Source organism: Scatophagus argus, chromosome 17 (assembly GCF_020382885.2).
Source record: "Scatophagus argus isolate fScaArg1 chromosome 17, fScaArg1.pri, whole genome shotgun sequence".
Taxonomy (NCBI): domain Eukaryota; kingdom Metazoa; phylum Chordata; class Actinopteri; family Scatophagidae; genus Scatophagus; species Scatophagus argus.
The window spans coordinates 1,463,560-1,483,787 of record NC_058509.1 but is presented as its reverse complement, the minus strand read 5'-3'; the positions used below and the strand labels follow the sequence as shown (position 1 = coordinate 1,483,787).

Here is a 20,228-nt window from a genome sequence, read left to right as displayed (position 1 = left end):
GTGCAGAAACAACAACTTCAAACAATCTCACATCAAATCAAAAAACCAAGATGCTCTCAAAGTGCTGCTCGTGTGTCCACTACGGCAGCTGAGAGGGGAAACCTGCACACTTTTGGCCCTAAACGGATGGTTTGGAGGCTGGCCTCGAGCCAGCAGGGCTGACCGCTTTGCTGGAGGCAGATCTGGGATCAGTCAAAGCTGTGTGCTGTTAACCACACAGACTCGCAGCTTAATGACAGGGAGCAACAACACACACGTGGTGGTAGTCGATGGCCAAAAAGCAGAGCTCTGTGTTATTATCTCCCTCGAACAGGAGAAGGCAGCACTAATAACAGCTATCAGAGAAAAGGGGAAAGGGGGAGAGGAAGAGAAGGAGAGAAAGAGAAGAAGTGGGAGGAAAGCTGGAAGATGAGGAGATGGAGACTCAGTCATGTTCAGAAGGTGTTTCACCTCATCATGAGATTATAACTCTGCGTTTCCCGAGTCATTTCTTTTTCATCACCCACACTCACATCAGACAAGGAAGCCAGCGTGTGCTTTTGAAACATCTGCTGCAGGAGGATAACTTCAGAGTCAGAGTCTTCAGCGTGATAATAAGCTGCTGAGCAGAGAGCTTATGATGCCACCACAAAATCCATTCTGGTGTAGCTCATGCAATATATGAATTCAAGAAAGTCAGGAGAGGAAACGGAAAAGAGAACAAAATGTGACAGCATCGTGATCTGCAAGTGGGCTAAAAAATGCTCAGTTTCAGTTATGTTCTTTAAAAGAGGAGCTCTGGGCTTACTGACACACTTTCAGCTACAGAACTAAACTGTGAAAACAGTTGAGGCGAGTTGGTGTCACATTTGTCACGATTCCAGCACACGTTTCTTCCAGGGTCTTGCGGCCCTGAGTTGCGTCACTCGACTGTTTGGGCTCCGTTTGCTGAACAGCTCCTCACTTCATAAGTCACCGGGTGTCAAGACTGCAGCCCAGTAACGTCGGTACCCAACTCCAACCTAAACTAACCCACAGCAGCGATGTAGAACGGAGACGAAGACGCGTCCTGACTGTGATAACGAGCAGCTGCTTGCTGAACAGTGAGCAATCAGCTGCTTTTCCGCTGTCAGATCGTGGCAGAGATTCGGCAGACTCTTGAGTCTTGACTCTTGATGCCCATCCTCTGTAATTTTCCTGAAAGCAACCACCTACTTGGTAAACTGCCCATCACCAGTTGGTTTTAGTTCCAATTCAGTTGTTATTTTATGCAGCAGGGTGGGAATCGAACTGCCAGGAGTCTCTTGAGATGGACGTTTTAGGTGACACACTGAACAAAGTTTGTTCTCAGAAATCAAGGTGTATGAAAGGAAGGAGATCAGTCAAGTCAGTAAACCTTTCAGGTCATGTTACATCTAACTGCTTTTTAAAGTTTGGCTATAACAGGAACGGGTCAGGAATGTGAAAAGGGGAACACCATTTAACAAATCTGCAAAGCATTTATCTTCACTTAAAAGAAGATTCAAAGACACTAGTGTGCCATTTAAAAATATACCACAATCCTTTACCCCAGCATAACATCAGAAATGTCGTTGTCTAAGGCAAAAGTTAAAATATCTAAGGTACGTTGTATGCAGGTACCAGTTACTGCTGGTACACAGATGCCATTGGAATTGACCAGTTTCATAGAATGCTGAAAATCTGTTTGTGTAGAAATGCTGTAGTGAATGGACTAGAATACAATGACAGACTGTGTACTTCAGTAAAGGGAAATAAAAAAAATGCAAACTTTCCCACTTGAAACAACCCTCGTGACCATTTGATTTTACGAGGTGCCCTCACAGTGCAGCATATACAGTTAAAAGCTTCATACGACGGTCAATATAATAACATGAGTGGTGGATTTTTAACAACGCCACATAGGCCCAGATATTTTCCAAACTGATGTACTGTTAAATATTTTGTCAAGGAAAATTTCACGCCATTTTTAAACAATGCTTGAATCTCTCATGACATCACGGTTACCATTATGTCCATTCTATAATGCTGTGCCTTTGATGTTCATGTCATGGCTTTGATGTCCCCCCGTCCTATGAGGTGTTACGTTATATAAGGCAGTCGAAGCCACATGGACGTTAGTTCGAGTTACCGAGTACACTTCGATCAACACAGAGGAATCGATCACCTCATCTCCCGCCTTTGCACACTGTCTCGTAAAACTTGAATCAATACTTGCATACAGTGTATAAAATACTATCTTCTCCATTCAACTCCAACTATCCGCCAACATGCCCTTCTTTTTTGTAGGCCTAGTCGTGGCCCCTTGGGTTGCCTCAGCTACAGGTCGCCTCATCAGATCTACACTGGGGCATAATCACCCCAGTGCACCCGAGGCTAACCCAACAGAACCCATGGCCCATGAACCACCTCTAAAGGTACCACAGCCAGCCCAGACAGACCTCAAGGACAGAAGCTTCAGTGATCTCAGGATGAAGCATCAAAATATTGGTACAGGCTTGAACTGTCTGTTCGACGAAACCAAGGAAAAGCAACAAGTGCAGCACAGGACTTCTCTGTGCACTGGCTCTGTGACCAACACGAGTCATTCTGGCAGCAAGAAGCTTCCTCCTCTGGCTCTCTACATGTCTGTAACTCTGAACCCCTTTTTCTCTTGTCCGCTGGATGAGGAAGACGACCTCCTGCCACAACAGCTCGCTGAGGGATGGTTGGATAAAAATACCCAAATGGCAGCTGTTTTTTCTGTGACCTATGCAGAAATTTTAGAGTGTATAAGGAAGTTCAAAGAACAGCAACAAAATGTTCATTTCACGCCAACAGTTTTGTTTCGTGTGGACCGAGCAAAAATTGCGGACTTTTGGTCCTGGATTGTAGAAAAAACTGCATGTGTTCTCACCAAGGTTCAAGCAACATTTTCATCTTGGATCTCTTGTCATTGCAATGCTTTCTGTTTTATCTGGCTATTTGTTGCGGTCTCCTTTCTTCTCTATTTCTTCATTTACAGGAAAAGAGTGAGAATAACGGTGGTTTTTTCTAGCACAGAGGACAAATTAGAGCAGGTTCTTCCACCAGTCCACCTGCAAGCAAAGTATTTTCCAGGAAACGAGCAAAAATTGCAGATTACTTTTCCAGAACCACAGCAAAAATTGCTGCTGCTTTATCCAGGACCAGAGGAAGGTTTGCATCTAGTTTTTAAACATCCAGAGGAACAATTGACGCTGTTTGTTCAAAAACAACAAGGACTGAAGCTGTTCTTTCCACACTCTGAGGAAGAATGGCAGTTGCCTTTGCAAGGACCAGTGGACGAATTGCTGCTCTTACATCCAAAATCAGAGCAAGGATTTCTCCTGTTTTTTCCATCACAAAGAGGGAGAATTTGTGCAACTATTTCCAACACCACAGCACGAATTAGAGCTGGTTTTTCCTCAGTCCAAGCAAGAACTTCATATCTTTTTCCTCAAACCAGAGCAGATATTCAAGATATCATCCTCAGGGCCTACGGCCTTGAGCCAGAACAAGCAATGCTTTCAGTTCTGAGTCTCTGGCTCTATATAGTTTACTGTATATCCATCAGGCATACTACACTTGCCTTTTACAGGATCCAAAGAGGAATAAAACGAGCTGCTTCCCGGACCCGAACAAGAATTGCCAACAGTCTTGTCAGTGCATATGAAAAGACTCGGGCTTTTTTTGGCACAGTGTCACGAGGAATTGCAGCTCTGTTTTCATGGCTGTAAAGTAGCTGTTGTCAGGCTCACCACTGTTTTACAGACCTCTTTTAGAAACTCCTTTGAAATGATCGGGTTTTCTCCGGGTGCTCCGGTTTCGTCCCACACACTACAGACTATCAAAAAAAACAAAATAAAATAAACATAATACAACTTAACTTGACAAAAATATATTATGTGTATGTACATAAAATATGACTAAAATTCAAATGAAAATTAAAACCCGGAATAAATAAGTTATAATTTACTTTCTGTATTTAAAAGTTGACCTTATTATATGAATTGTTCCTAAATGCCACACACACACACACACACCCTGCATTAGGACACATCATGAGAAAAAGCCTTGCTGTGAAACAGCTGCACAGCAATGCTGTCTCTATGGTGTGTTCACAAATTTCACGTTGGGTTGCCTTGTTGACCAGAGGTAAGCAAGAGTAACCGCTTGTGATCAGATGGCACTTTTCCACTCTGTTTGCCAACAAACACGTACATCACAATGTGTAAGGACAGAAATCATTTACACATTTGCCACATCTACAGGAAGGCTCAAATAATTAAGAATCTCTCTTAAAAAGCACATGAGGACTTTCCCCATGGAATATTATCCTATATTGGTTACTCTTTACTGTATTTGTAAAATTTAACGCACCTGCCAATACTAATAAGAGAACAGCAGGCTAAATAACCATTGTCCTGTTTAGGAAGGTTTAAAGCAGGGGTCTCAAACTCAGTTTACCTGGGGGCCGCTGGAGGCAGAGTCTGGGTGAGGCTGGACTGCATCAGGCTTTCCACAAGAAAAGCTTTGTTAAAAAAATTCCAGTCTTCTCAAATCTCTTTATTTTTACTTTTTAACACAAAATAAGATGAAAAAATAAATAAACAAATTAAGAATTAATAAGAAAATCAATCAATCAATCAGTAGTAAATAAATAAAACAATAATATTAATAATGAAAATAATGCTAATAATTAGATTTCTCTAGTCAGCGACTACATATGGCTTCTTCAGTCTTCTATATCTGCTGTATTCAGATTCAAACGTCTGTATTAACCGTTCTTTAACCTTTCATCATATAGAAATACATGTAATGTTCATTGTGTGAGCAATGTAAATAGCGCGATGCAAATAAAAAACAATGACCCACAAATGATGGTGCGACCCTATAATTGGTCCGGGTTACCGGGGACTGCTATCGACGATGGACAGGTGTTGCTATGTGACTGCAGACAACATTAGGCTGCATTAAATTCCTTACTTTTCTTTTATCCCTCCCCGTACGCATCACTTTGATTTATTTTGTCAGAGAGAGGGAGAGAGATCTCATATTAACTCTCTAAGTGCCATTGACGCGTGTGTATAAATATACATATTTATATACATTTATATACGTATAATGTCCCACTGCTCAGCAACGTAAAAAAGACCCTTTTTGTGTGTGTGCTGTGAACGCAGCGCGCTGGGACGAATGTCCGCGTGTGCCCAGTGGGAACGAGGCAGGTAGCCAGGCACGGAAGAAGACACTCCATCAGCTTTCAGTCATTGAGAAATGTTTCTCTGCTTGCACCAAGCCCGGCCGATGTCCCGCCCCCGGGAGCCTCATAGGTTCGTTCAGCTCCGCACACAGCACTGTGAAGTGCCTAACATATCAGAGGGCCGCACTAACATTAAACTTTCATATTGAGGCCGGGGCCAAATGAAGATCACACTGCTGAAACATCCCTGATCAGTTGCTGATACAGATTGGTTGTTGGATACGAAATAATACGTGTGTCACTCATCAAAGGAACCCTATGTTGCAACAGAAAGAGGGGGAGGAAACCCCTCTTCCTGTATGCCATATACCCTTGAACTTGGGACCCTTCTCTGATCAGGACTTGAGACACATTTACTGAGGGTCCCCAGGAAAACATTAACCATACTAATCTCGAGATACTACACCTCTCAGTCCAACCTAAACCAGATCAGAAAGGATAAAACAAAACATATAATACAATGGAACTTGACAGAAATATTATTGAGTTATATGTGTATGTATATAAAATGCATGTACCTGTAATTTTTTTTACAAGTTGACTGCAATGCTCTCTCCATGGTGTGTTCACAAAATGGGAAATTTCACAATTTGTTGCCTTGTTGACGAGGGATAAGCACCTCTGCTTTCATTTTGATCCGCTCTCCTCTGGTTACCAACAGCTTTACATCATGAAAACAACCTCTGCTGCAGGTGTTTTACAATTAAACTTTCATTGGTGTAGCACCTTCAAGTAATATAGGCAAAAAGAACGAGGTCAAGGCGAAAGTACCGGGTGTTCCAAGTCCGACAACCCCTGAGAAGTGGGATCAAAGAAAAAGCGATTGAGTTGATTGAAAAACAAAAATACAAATGCATGTCCTTGCAGAAACAGCAAAGCAGCACTTGGCAACAAACAATACAGCATCAAGCCATGTAGGGATTAAACTGACAACATAAGGCAGATACAACTGGAGGTTACACTCGCAGATATAAGTTGTTTTGTGATCCAAACAAACCGACAGCTCAAGAGATGCATCTCGACTGGCCACTTGTGAGTCTCACAAAAGGCATGAGGACCCCCCATGGGAGATTATCCTATATCAGTTACTTTTTACTGTATTTGTAAAATTTAAGATCTGATTTTTTGAAAACAAAAGCAGGTTAAATGCAATGCATTGTCCTGCTGAATAAGGTTTAATTAAAAAATAAAATTAAAAAAAAAATGTGGCGAGTTCAGGGGATCCACAGTTTGATCTCCAACTAATGACATATGATCATAGCAAAGTACTGTGTGGATGCACCTGCCCTGAACAGTTTGACAATCAAGTTTCATGACAGTTTCACTCAGTCAACACTTTAACAGCCAGAGACAGGGAGTATAGTTTCCAGTATTTTATTCAATTGACAAAACTTGATAAGTCAGACTGCTTCCAGGAACAGGTCAGGAATCTGGAGAGAAAACAAACAAAAACACATTTAAGCAGAGTCAGACACTAGCATGAATTTAAAAATTAATAAAATTTTCACAAAACCACAATCCCACCCAGCAGAATGTTAAAAACTCAGGTGCTAAGGAAAACGCTACAATACCTAAGGTTGAAGCCCATTGTATGCAGGTACCAGTTGCTGCTGCCGCCATGTGGGCTGGTACACAGATGGAATCCGTCTAAAACCTCTTGGAGCGACACCTTTTCGAGGAAGAGAAGAGTATCCCACCGACGGGTAGCTCGGCTGCTGGGGCTTCGACGGGTAGCTCGGCTGCTGGGGCTTCGACGGGTAGCTCGGCTGCTGGGGCTTCGACGGGTAGCTCGGCTGCTGGGGCTTCGACGGGTAGCTCGGCTGCTGGGGCTTCGACGGGTAGCTCGGCTGCTGGGGCTTCGACGGGTAGCTCGGCTGCTGGGGCTTCGACGGGTAGCTCGGCTGCTGGGGCTTCGACGGGTAGCTCGGCTGCTGGGGCTTCGACGGGTAGCTCGGCTGCTGGGGCTTCGACGGGTAGCTCGGCTGCTGGGGCTTCGACGGGTAGCTCGGCTGCTGGGGCTTCGACGGGTAGCTCGGCTGCTGGGGCTTCGACGGGTAGCTCGGCTGCTGGGGCTTCGACGGGTAGCTCGGCTGCTGGGGCTTCGACGGGTAGCTCGGCTGCTGGGGCTTCGACGGGTAGCTCGGCTGCTGGGGCTTCGACGGGTAGCTCGGCTGCTGGGGCTTCGACGGGTAGCTCGGCTGCTGGGGCTTCGACGGGTAGCTCGGCTGCTGGGGCTTCGACGGGTAGCTCGGCTGCTGGGGCTTCGACGGGTAGCTCGGCTGCTGGGGCTTCGACGGGTAGCTCGGCTGCTGGGGCTTCGACGGGTAGCTCGGCTGCTGGGGCTTCGACGGGTAGCTCGGCTGCTGGGGCTTCGACGGGTAGCTCGGCTGCTGGGGCTTCGACGGGTAGCTCGGCTGCTGGGGCTTCGACGGGTAGCTCGGCTGCTGGGGCTTCGACGGGTAGCTCGGCTGCTGGGGCTTCGACGGGTAGCTCGGCTGCTGGGGCTTCGACGGGTAGCTCGGCTGCTGGGGCTTCGACGGGTAGCTCGGCTGCTGGGGCTTCGACGGGTAGCTCGGCTGCTGGGGCTTCGACGGGTAGCTCGGCTGCTGGGGCTTCGACGGGTAGCTCGGCTGCTGGGGCTTCGACGGGTAGCTCGGCTGCTGGGGCTTCGACGGGTAGCTAGCAGGACGCATGTCAATTTCGTAGCTTGAAGCAACACCCGACTCAAAACCACTTTGTGGTGGTGCAAAGTCCCACATGGCATCTTTGGTTTGCATGACATTTACAGCAGGTTTTGGTTGCTGTGGGTTTTCTCTGGGTTTTTCATGGATCAGTGAGCCCGGCCTGTAACTGGAAACACTTCTCTCTGGACTGTAACCATCAAATTGCCTCCCATCAGTTCCAGTATAATGTCCTCCACCCAGTGCAGCGGCAGGCTTCAGGTACTCTGATGACACACCTTCAGTGTAACTGGGGTCAAAGCTATGCAGAGGACCTTCAGGCTGTGCAGAGCTCTCATAAGTGGAAGGAGCTGAAGCAGGTTTGCGGCTCCTCAGGAATCCTTTGGGCAGGTCAAAGTAAGATGGAACGGCACCAGAGCCTCCACTTCTGTAGCTCAGAGCTAGAAAGAGCAAACATTTGAGGTCAGTGGAGAAAGTTACTCGTTGGAGGTGCAGTTTGTGTGGCATGAATTCTCACCTTTTGCATGCCATCCAAACATCAGCAGTGAGAGTAATAGTACTCTGAAAGAGAAGAAAACACAAATAAAACAAACCAGATTAGTGGTGTGGCAAATTTGCCTCAGCCTATAAAAGCAAACCTACCTCACACAAAATCCAGAAGCCATTTCGTTTCGAGCTGAAACCAGTGAGCTCAACTTGTGCTGCCGGCAGACAAACAACAAAACCAGAAACTGTTGTTTCAGCTTGATGAGTGTAGCTGACACAGTGGCCCTTTTCAAGTGTTGCTGCCTGAGTCGCTCTCCCTCACACTGATTAGCTAATTGGAATCAGGTTGGAGATGTCAGCTTCAGAAACCTGGGCAGGTGTTTGCACTTCACTTAACAGGCTACATTTCACTTCTTCCAGCTAAGAAATGTTCAGTTTCACGCAGCGGTTTGTGGGTTGTTATCTGTCGACGTTTTAAGATTCCCCCCCTGAGATGTCTGCCACCACCCAAATCCAACAGAGGTCACGTTTCATTTTATTTGTGCCGCACAGTGAAATAAAAATGAATAAAAACAGAACTCTCTCATATGGACCATTCAGCAAGACAAAGTTCTCCACAACCAAAACGAGCTCTTACTGATCTCTTGTTTAGCTCTTCATTAAAAAACAAAGCAAACAAAAAAACCCAACACCATTAAGTAACACACTCAATTAAAATTAAATTAAAATTAAAATTAAAAAATTACTAGGTTGCAGATTTTGGTTTTTGCTTTACATGTTTTGGTCAGAAAGAGAGTATTTAGTCATAAATACTCTCACACACCTCTTTATTATTGAATCCAGGTGTGGTATGGACCTGTTCCTCAGGGTTTGGGCTCGGCCCCTGACTTCCCGTGAAGGGAAATCTTAATGCTTCACCACACCAAGACATTTTGGACAATGCTATGCTTCCAACTTTGTGGCAACAGTTTGTTGAAGGCCCTTTTCTATTCCAGCATGACTGTGCCCCAGTGCACAAAGCAAAGCTCCATAAAGACATGGTTGGATGAGTTTGGTGTGGAAGAACTTGACTGGCCCACACAGAGCCCTGACCTCAACCCCATCCAACACCTTTGGGATGAACTGGAACGGAGATTGTGAGCCAGGCCTTTTGGTCCAACATCAGTGTGTGACCTCACAAATGCTCTGCTGCATGAATGGGCACAAATTCCCACAGAAACACTCCAACATGTTGTGGAAAGCCTTCACAGAAGAGTGGAAGCTGTTAGAGCTGCAAAGCTGTCTGTGTGTTTACAATGAGACGTCATTAAAGTCCCTGTTGGTGTGATGGGCAGCTGTCCCAAAACCGTTGTTTATATGGTCTTTCAATTATGCTCAGAGGTGCTGTGAGACTTTAAAAGACTGTGCTGCTGGCTTTACATGTTGTGAGGAAGCACATTATGCAGTCAGTTGTTAGACTGAGGGAAGGAGGGAAGGCAGCAATTGACAAAAAAACCCACCTTGATTTCATTAACGTGAAGCAAGCTTCACAAAAGAAATAGAAGCAGACAGTTTCACTGTGATAACTGACTTTGAGCAAGTTTCCCTCCAGATAAAAAGAATAAACACATCTCAATGCTTTTTTGCTGCATGCATATATTAAATGTGGCCTTTTTTAAGTCCCTCTCAACTCTTTTAGACATCATGTGAAGATGTAGTTATGCCAGTAATTGTGCCTCTATACAAAACCTGGTCCAGGTCTTATGAACGTCCTCATATATTATGTAGATGTATGCAGGTACAACATCGTATTTGGTCTGCTGGCTCTGGTCTTGTTGTTTGCAGGATGCATACCTCATCTACTGTGCCAGAAAAGAAGACAGCTGACAACAATTAAACATACTTTATTAACCATCACTCATGTTACTTGTTTCACAGTAATGTCACGCAAACGCTGTTTCATTTATCACCATTATTTATCATATTTTTATACTCTTGGTACTTAAAGCTACATTTAAATCACGGTGCCATAAATCAACATTTGATATACATTATTTCAACATCTGCTCTAAACCTTGACACAGAAAAACATACAAAATTAAGAAAATGTAACATGTTTGTATTAACGAGGATGAAATATGTAGAAACATCAGTCTTTTAACACTAAACTGGGAGCCAGGAGCCTACAGGAGGACACGTCCAAGAATTGCTTATGGGACAGGAACTGAGTCAGGCAGGAGCAAATACAAAAAAGTTTAAAAAGAGAAAGGAAAGAGCAGTTTAAGACAAGGAGCAGGAAGAAGATTGACGCAGGGAAGACGGGTCCGTTAGCTGAGTTTGAGGCCGAGGCAGAGAGCCAGCTCGTTCTTCTGGATCTTTCCGTCTCCGTTGATGTCACAGTGACCCATCAGGGCTTTCCTGAACTTGTCCAGGTCAGTGCCGCTGATGCTGGGCTGGAGGAGGAGATAACAGACAGGCTGGAGGTTGGTAACTCCTGATGTGTGTAAGGAAGTGAAATCATAAAACTGTTACGATTCTGAAAACTTTGGGGCTCGGCAGCAGCATAAAACGGTTTACATTTCAGTTTGCTCGCCGCATTCAGTGCTTATCCTGAGCTACGCTAATCATCTCCTGAACGTAGCCTCATAGACACCCGAGGGGTTTTTTAAGTGTTTCTCTGAATGGCACCGACTAATGTCTGGCCGGTAAAACATCGGCTCAGTGTATTTACGGCGGGTGAAAATACTTTACCTTCACCAGCTCCATCATGTCCTTGACAAATCCATCAACTTCAGGGCCCTCCAACGCACCTGTCTTACTCTGCACACACACACACAAAGTAAAATTTTCTAATTGAAATTTTAAATTCATTGTCGTCATATCCCAAACAAAAAGCGCCAGATTTGCTAATTGGGGATGAGCTAATGGCACAGAGACTTTCAGTCGTCTAACATTTGAGATGGCTGGGAAGATTTCTCTTTCCATAACACAACAAACCGTCAACAGTAAACAAATAAAAAACTAAACTTAAACTTACAACATCGTAGTGAGCAAATATCTTCTCAAAGTCTCTCTTCCTGTCCTCGTGACTGCAAGCCTGACACCAAACACAGCAAGTGAAGTCACGACACATGAAGTATTGACACGTGACACCAGGAACATTTACAGATATCCACAAACAACTCTTCAAACTTACGTCCATCTTAAACTTCAGCAAGAAGTTCTCTTTCAGGGCCAAGATTCTCCAGATAGCAAGAGAGACAGAATTCAACTCATTTTAAGTCTTTTCTGAATAAAAAGTTGTATTTTGTTTGACTCCATATCAGTGAGAAGATCTGATCTAAGGATACTCCTCTTGGTCGTGTGATCTACAGTACCTGGCCAGGTCATTCAGGTCCAGTCTGCCGTCCCTGTTCCTGTCAAACATCTTCATCTGCAGGGGAAACGAGGCAGAACGAAATTAACAGCTGATGACAAGAAGATGCCGGCAGTGATAGCATCCGAACGGCAAAACCGTCCACTGGCCATTACCATGGTGTCAGTGTATTGCTCCAGTTTGTCAGGGGTGATGGACTTCCTGTGCTGGAGGAAGAGGTCCTGAAGGAAGCCCTGAAAGGACAAAAAACAGGGACACACAACTGGTACCAGTCTTTGACCTAAATCTCGCCACATTGTTGGAGGTGATTAAAGCCGTTTTCTTTGTCTGGTTACCTTGAGCTCGATCGCTGAGATGTAGCCACTGCTGTCTGTGTCATAGCTTCTCCAGATCTACGCAAACGAGACATACAGAAGATGACTGAAAAGAGAAAGAATGTTCAGTATGCACTTTGGAGATACTACTTATTTTGTTGAATAAGAAGCCTGAGGCACTCAAGAGGAAAATTCATCATAAAGTCTGTTGTTATCTAATGGCGATGGTGTCAGTAAAAACACGCCAACGTGCTTCAGACATTAAGGCCTTCATCAGCAGCAACAGCAAATTAACATGTACACAACATTTTAAAAGATGTTAATGTTTCCGTTCTCAGTACAGCACAGCAGTTCCAAGTTCAGGGACCAAGTTCACTTTTGGCCTCTTTCAGACATTCACACCAGCAGGACGGACAGGTGAGCCATCGCATTTTTACTGTATGGTAACCGCGAGATAATGAAAGCTCTTTATTTCATTGTCCTCTTGAGGGTTTTTCTTGAATGTAGCCACTTTGCAGTAAATAAACACTAAATAGATAAATCCTAAAAGCACTAACAACCTACAGAAGGCATCCTCTAGGTCAGCGGTCCTCAACCACTGGTCCTTGGACCGGTACAGGGCCTCACAGAAAGAATGAAAACCCTTTTTATTTTATTTCCATTTTATTGGCTATTTTCTACAGGGTATTTAGTCCAAAAATGACCTGCTCATTCCCCCATCACTTCCTGCATCTTTCCTGCACTTCTCTCTGTCACATTTTTGATCCATCCATCCATTTCCTGTAAGGGCTTTATCCGTCAGGGTCGCGGGGGAGAGGCGGGGTTCACCCTGGACTGGTTGCCAGTCAGTCGCAGGGCTGACACACAAAGACAGACAACCACACACTCACACACTCACATGGCAGGACAAAGTAGAGTAGCCAGTTAACCTAATGTGCATGTTTTTGTGGGAGGAAGCCGGAGAACCCGGAGAAAACCCACGCAGGCACAGGGAGAACATGCAAACTCCACACAGAAGGGCCCAGACGGGGATTCGAACCTGGAACCCTCTTGCTGTGAGGTGACAGCGCCACCCCCACAGTTCTGATGACCAATATTAATTATTAAGGCTGCAAGTTAACCCCTGCTAAAATGAGCGGAAAAAAAATGTCTCTGGAAAGCTTCTTTGTAAAGGGGGGGAGACATATGATGAGACAGCAGCAGCAGAAGGCTCCAAGACTGCTATCAAAAGCTGCATATAAAGGAAAATACCTGCTTAAACTACATGTTTATCGCGGCAGGTGATTCACGAGCCCCGCTATGCATAATACGTGGCGACCAGCTGTCCAACGAAGCCATGAAGCCTTGCAAACTGCTTTGCTACACGGATAAGCCTTTGGAGACAAAACAAGCTCAGAGCTCCCACTCATTCTGTGTTATGGGCAGTAGTATTTATTATGCTTAATAGTATTTATTGTGCTTAATTGCACTTGATGCGCATGCGATGGCTGATCTCTGGAAAACTGTCTTTCAAAAAAGGCAAATAAAGCTTGGACACCATTGCTCCAGGTGATGCTAGAAGACAGACAGCGCATGTTGTGTCCAAACTGGAGACTCACAATACAGTTGGATCATGATATTTCTTTTACACAAGGGGATGTTTTACCCTGATTGAAGCACTACAAGTGAGGCCACCAAAACATGAAGACTCTTTCTCAGTGAATTTCATGAGAATCCCACCAGTTTTCGAAGGCTGGACGGCCATGTCAGCATCCAGCATCAGTGTAAAGTGCTGTTCGTAAAGTGAACGTCTGCCGTCCTCTTTCTTTTACCGCAGCATCACTGGATCTCTGACCCTCACCCTCATGAACTCCACGCTGTTGTCCAGGGGCGTCTCTCTGCGAAACAGAAGCAGGAAGTTCTCCTCCTCTGGCAACATCATGGCGGCCACCTGGATGAGAGACAGATCCAGTTTGTCATTATTATTGAAGCTGTTTAAAGGGACAGTTCACCTCAGAATCCAAGGTCAATGGTAAATGGACTGTACTCATATAGTGCTTTTGTTGTCATACTGACCAATCGAAGTGCACATTCACACACCTGATGTGATGTGTTCTTCCAGAAATCAAGACCCAGTTAATTCAAAATGATTCACAGAGATTGTAGTGAGCAGGAACTGTTTGGTTGCGTATTTTGGAAGAAGCAAGCAGTGACTCATGGACGAGAGGCTTGCTGATGAAGCCTCTTGTCCATCAGTAGAAACACACTTTCCTCTGCGAGGCAATACGGAAAGAAAATAGTTCTTGCGTGACAGCCACCAGATGTTTTATTGGCAGGCTGTGAAGCAGCTTTTAAACCTGCATGATTGGGCAATAAAATCTACTGAAAAAAATATCTGAAAAGTTTCAGGGACCAAGATCAAACACAGGAAGTAAATAATAGGACCAGGACTGATACAAAACAAAGCTGTGTACACTTCACCAAATTAAAAAAAAACAATAAAAAAAACAAAACAAATTGAGTGCTTAATAAAAAACATAACATTTTCCTGCACTTTTCGATTTCTTGATTTATTACATTTTCACATTTATTGATTTGTTCATCTTTTCATTCTGTGTTACCTCTGGCTGGAAACTGTTCCACTTTGTCAGTCTCATAACAACAAGTTCCTCAGACATCAGAAATAAGTTTCATCAAATTTATTGTCAAATTGTTAGCGTTGGAGAACCGGAGCACCCGGAGGAAACCCATGAACATACGAGCAACAAGGGTCAGGGTTTTTGTGGCCCCTGATGTTTGTGAGGCCACAGTGTTAACCACTGAGCCGCTGTGCTGCCCGATAATCTTCTGATGGTCGACTTCGCTGCAAGAAACCTCCTCCACCTGCAGCTGCTGCTGTGCTGCTTTATAAGGTGAATAAGGGAAGTAACAGCAGGCCCAGTAGACCCAGAGCACCGCCAATGCTCTGCAGCACCTCTGTCCACCTGGCAAGGGAGCGTGAAGCTTTTCTTGCGAGCCAGTCGGGCAAGTCGACGATGTGAGTCTTCAAAGACCGGACGATGACTGCATCCACAGCTGGATCCTGTAATAAGATCAGGGATTCCAGCCGTCGCCTGCCGCCGAACTTCTTCTGCAGGTCTTTCAGCACAACCTTGCACACCTTCTTGACGTACTTGGTGTCTGGGCAGAAGTCTTCAGTGACGGCGAGTCCCTCCATGGTCTGGTCTACCAGCCTCTTGGTGTGGGTGACCCACTCCTCCTGGTTGCGCTTCTTGAGAGCGTGACACTTGTCCAACACTCTCACCGTCAAAAAGGCAACAAACACCCGGAGCGGCTTCTCACTTTCTGCTCTGGTTGTAGACTCACAACCAGAGGCAGAAGGGTCAGCAGACTCTGCAGATGTTTCAGGTTGGTCCACGGTGACCTCACAGTCGTCTTCCTTCTTCAGGACTGTCACAGGTGTTTGGTCGTCAGGAACGACACTTGTTTGCGATTCCTCCATTTCGTACGATCCTCAGTAGTTCGCTGTTGCTGCTATGAAGAGTTAACGGTGAATGAGGGAAGCTGTGTGCTACTGACAGTTTGTAGATTCTTTTACAAAGGTTCAGCTGCCTTTGATCTTTGAGGTTCTAGAATTGTTCTGATCTCTCAGGGACACTTGAAACAAAGTGATGACATCTCATTGCTCTGCTTGGTGCCATTTTTCTATTGGAGTCAATGGGAAATGCACAGAGAAGCACAGTAAAACCCAACACATCTGCCCCATCTGACCTCTAAGTTTCTGCCAAATCAAAGGAAGCATGTCAAACAACAGGCTAATGACTGATTTTTTCATATGTGTGCATTGGTTTATTTTGGTGGTGGTCTCCAAATAGTATCTAAACATGACTGCACGCACACTTTACAAGACTTATGGCAAATCAAATTAAAATGGCCACAACATAAAACTAAAAGCAAACATGAAAGTGTCTTGTGTGAAACCTAGAAACAGCTCAGAGGAGGATTTTACTGTACCTCTTGAATCTGCAGCCGTCCTCCAGCTGCTGCGTCGTGAGCAGACATGAATCTGTCCTTCAGGCTTCTGATGTTGTCTTCTGTTATCTCCTCCCTCTGAAAACAACAGGGACTTCAGCAGTCCTATTGAATAGTGAGTTCCTACACACTTAGTGTGTTGTTGGTTAATGGCAAGATTAAATGAGGGAGAAGCAGGAGGTGTCATTTTAAGGATTTTGACAAGATAAGTGAAGGTTGTTCTCTGACCCTGATTATTATTCAGAGTTTGACACACTTTTTAAAACATGTCCTTAGGAGAGCTTTAACATTTAAACAGCTCGTATGGGGGTGATTTATTAAAGCAGCAGACACTTAAAGACACTTGAATTTCCCTCGAGATCAATAAAGTATCTATCTAAAGACACTCTGTGTGCATTTTGCCACATTCTGCCCCCTGGTGGTGGTAGTGTTAAATAAACACTGGACACAGTGTATGTCATCAGTATGAGAAGCTGAAAGCTGCATGTTGCTAATGCGAGCAGCCAGAAAACAAAGCAGAGCTGCAACGAAGCCAGAAACAAGAGAAACTAACATGCTTATTTCTGGAGGCTAACAACAGAGTGAAAAAATAACTTGGAAAAGCCAAAAGATAAAATGTTGTCCGTTTCCACTTTAAGGAAATGAAACTGAACTGAAAAGCTTCCTCTTAGATTCCTTTGTGCCTCTGGAGATTAACAAGGCGGTGGGAAGAAATGTTGGAACATATATAACTGTTGTATTTTAAAATGAAATATTGATGTGGTTTTAATAATCCAGCATGTCTAGTTGTTGTTCTTCAAAGCAGTTATGGTTTCACCTCCCTACACTCATATTCTGAAAGAGACAAAACACACAAATCAACCTAAAGATGAATTAGATGGATACCTTCATCCCAAATTTTGCCAGCAAGTGTTGAAAGAAAGCATCCAGCTCCTTTCCTTCGATGTAGCCGTTATCTAAAAACACATCAAGACATCTTGTCAAATCAGCAGCTTACCAGAATATACTGGAGTGGAAGCAACAGAATCAAGCCACTGCGTCTGGATGGTTTGCAACCGATTTCATCCGTAAACAATTCGGATCTTTGACTTCAGTTAAACACCAACACCATAGTGTAGAAATACTCAGCAAATATACCCCCTAAACTGGAAAATGCTTTTGAAATTTCTGTAGGTCATGTGATCATGAATCAAGTGTTTGACCTCATTTTTACAATTTAACCACAGACTGTACTTACTAAATTTGAAAATGGCAAACACACTGGCATCAGATTCATTTCATTTCCTCACCATCCACATCAAAATGTTGCCAGATCTGCAAGAAACCCACAGCATCCAGGAGGTCCATGTTGCAGAAGACCCGTCCAGAGGTCGAGCTGGTGACAGCAGATCAGCAGGAAAAAGAGCAAGAAAGCTTTGCTTTCCAGAGATGTGCAGTGGAGTCTCAGAAAGAAAAGTTATCCACTGAAATGACCCCTTCAGGCATCGCCTGAATCCAGCAAAATGAGATGAGAAAGGGGCTTTCAACAGCTTTTAAATGGAGAGGGGAAGAGAGGGAGGGAGAGCAAGAGAGAGGGGGAGGAGGGGTGAGAGCCAAGGGAGAGAAAAAAGGACAGAGAGCAGGGAAGATGATATTTAGTGTAAAGCAATTTCATGACAGTTTCAGTCCACTCAAGTTTGAAGTGACAGCCAGAGACAGAGTATAGTTCCAAGTATTTTATTCAGTTTCACAAAAGTTGATGACCAGACAGACTGCTTCCAGGAACAGGTCAGGAATCTGTGGAAAAAAATAAAAATTCAGCATTTTCTCATTTGAATCAGACACCAGCGTGTATTTAAAAAACAAAACCAGTCCCTCACCCAGCATAACATTAAAAATTTCAGGTGCCAAGGGAAAAGCTACAATACCTAAGGTTGAAGTCCATCGTATGCAGGTACCAGTTGCTGCTGCCGCCACGTGGGCTGGTACACAGATGGAATCCGTCTAAAACCTCTTGGAGCGACACCTTTTCGAGGAAGAGAAGAGTATCCCACCGACGGGTAGCTCGGCTGCTGGGGCTTCGACGGGTAGCTCGGCTGCTGGGGCTTCGACGGGTAGCTCGGCTGCTGGGGCTTCGACGGGTAGCTCGGCTGCTGGGGCTTCGACGGGTAGCTCGGCTGCTGGGGCTTCGACGGGTAGCTCGGCTGCTGGGGCTTCGACGGGTAGCTCGGCTGCTGGGGCTTCGACGGGTAGCTCGGCTGCTGGGGCTTCGACGGGTAGCTCGGCTGCTGGGGCTTCGACGGGTAGCTCGGCTGCTGGGGCTTCGACGGGTAGCTCGGCTGCTGGGGCTTCGACGGGTAGCTCGGCTGCTGGGGCTTCGACGGGTAGCTCGGCTGCTGGGGCTTCGACGGGTAGCTCGGCTGCTGGGGCTTCGACGGGTAGCTCGGCTGCTGGGGCTTCGACGGGTAGCTCGGCTGCTGGGGCTTCGACGGGTAGCTCGGCTGCTGGGGCTTCGACGGGTAGCTCGGCTGCTGGGGCTTCGACGGGTAGCTCGGCTGCTGGGGCTTCGACGGGTAGCTCGGCTGCTGGGGCTTCGACGGGTAGCTCGGCTGCTGGGGCTTCGACGGGTAGCTCGGCTGCTGGGGCTTCGACGGGTAGCTCGGCTGCTGGGGCTTCGACGGGTAGCTCGGCTGCTGGGGCTTCGACGGGTAGCTCGGCTGCTGGGGCTTCGACGGGTAGCTCGGCTGCTGGGGCTTCGACGGGTAGCTCGGCTGCTGGGGCTTCGACGGGTAGCTCGGCTGCTGGGGCTTCGACGGGTAGCTCGGCTGCTGGGGCTTCGACGGGTAGCTCGGCTGCTGGGGCTTCGACGGGTAGCTCGGCTGCTGGGGCTTCGACGGGTAGCTCGGCTGCTGGGGCTTCGACGGGTAGCTCGGCTGCTGGGGCTTCGACGGGTAGCTCGGCTGCTGGGGCTTCGACGGGTAGCTCGGCTGCTGGGGCTGCGACGGGTAGCTCGGCTGCTGGGGCTGCGACGGGTAGCTCGGCTGCTGGGGCTGCGACGGGTAGCTCGGCTGCTGGGGCTGCGACGGGTAGCTCGGCTGCTGGGGCTGCGACGGGTAGCTAGCAGGACGCATCTCAATTTCGTAGCTTGAAGCAACACCCGACTCAAAACCACTTTGTGGTGGTGCAAAGTCCCATATGGCATCTTTGGTTTGCATGACATTTACAGCAGGTTTTGGTTGCTGTGGGTTTTCTCTGGGTTTTTCATGGATTAGTGAGCCAGGCCTGTAACTGGAAACACTTCCCTCTGGACTGTAACCATCAAATTGCCTCCCATCAGTTCCAGTATAATGTCCTCCACCCAGTGCAGCGGCAGGTTTCAGGTACTCTGATGACACACCTTCAGTGTAGCTGGGGTCAAAGCTATGCAGAGGACCTTCAGGCTGTGCAGAGCTCTCATAAGTGGAAGGAGCTGAAGCAGGTTTGCGGCTCCTCAGGAATCCTTTGGGCAGGTCAAAGTAAGATGGAACGGCACCAGAGCCTCCACTTCTGTAGCTCAGAGCTAGAAAGAGCAAACATTTGAGGTCAGTGGAGAAAGTTACTCGTTGGAGGTGCAGTTTGTGTGGCATGAATTCTCACCTTTTGCATGCCATCCAAACATCAGCAGTGAGAGTAATAGTACTCTGAAAGAGAAGAAAACACAAATAAAACAAACCAGATTAGTGGTGTGGCAAATTTGCCTCAGCCTATAAAAGTAAACCTACCTCACACAAAATCCAGAAGCCATTTCGTTTCGAGCTGAAACCAGTGAGCTCAACTTGTGCTGCCGGCAGACAAACAACAAAACCAGAAACTGTTGTTTCAGCTTGATGAGTGTAGCTGACACAGTGGCCCTTTTCAAGTGTTGCTGCCTGAGTCGCTCGCCCTCACACTGATTAGCTAATTGGAATCAGGTTGGAGATGTCAGCTTCAGAAACCTGGGCAGGTGTTTGCACTTCACTTAACAGGCTACATTTCACTTCTTCCAGCTAAGAAAGCGGTTTGTGGGTTGTTATCTGTCGACGTTTTAAGATTCCCCCCCTGAGATGTCTGCCACCACCCAAATCCAACAGAGGTCACGTTTCATTTTATTTGTGCCGCACAGT

At 46.0% G+C, this 20,228-nt stretch overlaps 1 protein-coding gene and 2 long non-coding RNA genes across 3 annotated transcripts; all 3 read right to left on the bottom strand.

Annotated features, from left to right (window-relative positions):
* Positions 1 to 6,618: 6,618 nt before the first annotated feature.
* LOC124074874 lies at positions 6,619 to 7,031 on the bottom strand. Its single transcript, XR_006845932.1, has 2 exons — positions 6,832 to 7,031; positions 6,619 to 6,690 (listed from the first exon to the last, which is right to left on the bottom strand). It is a non-coding gene; the product is annotated as an uncharacterized LOC124074874 (long non-coding RNA).
* A 2,808-nt stretch (positions 7,032 to 9,839) lies between these two features.
* On the bottom strand, positions 9,840 to 17,542 carry LOC124075072 (secretagogin-like). Its single transcript, XM_046418459.1, has 11 exons — positions 17,397 to 17,542; positions 16,993 to 17,063; positions 16,090 to 16,185; positions 13,937 to 14,026; positions 12,118 to 12,174; positions 11,938 to 12,015; positions 11,784 to 11,839; positions 11,603 to 11,648; positions 11,444 to 11,503; positions 11,158 to 11,226; positions 9,840 to 10,859 (listed from the first exon to the last, which is right to left on the bottom strand). Exons 1-11 carry the CDS (start codon positions 17,452 to 17,454, stop codon positions 10,734 to 10,736), a joined length of 807 nt encoding a protein of 268 aa, XP_046274415.1. The 5' UTR covers positions 17,455 to 17,542; the 3' UTR covers positions 9,840 to 10,733.
* A 265-nt stretch (positions 17,543 to 17,807) lies between these two features.
* On the bottom strand, positions 17,808 to 18,308 carry LOC124074883. The gene is made up of 2 exons (XR_006845937.1): positions 18,015 to 18,308; positions 17,808 to 17,883 (listed from the first exon to the last, which is right to left on the bottom strand). It is a non-coding gene; the product is annotated as an uncharacterized LOC124074883 (long non-coding RNA).
* Positions 18,309 to 20,228: the final 1,920 nt, after the last annotated feature.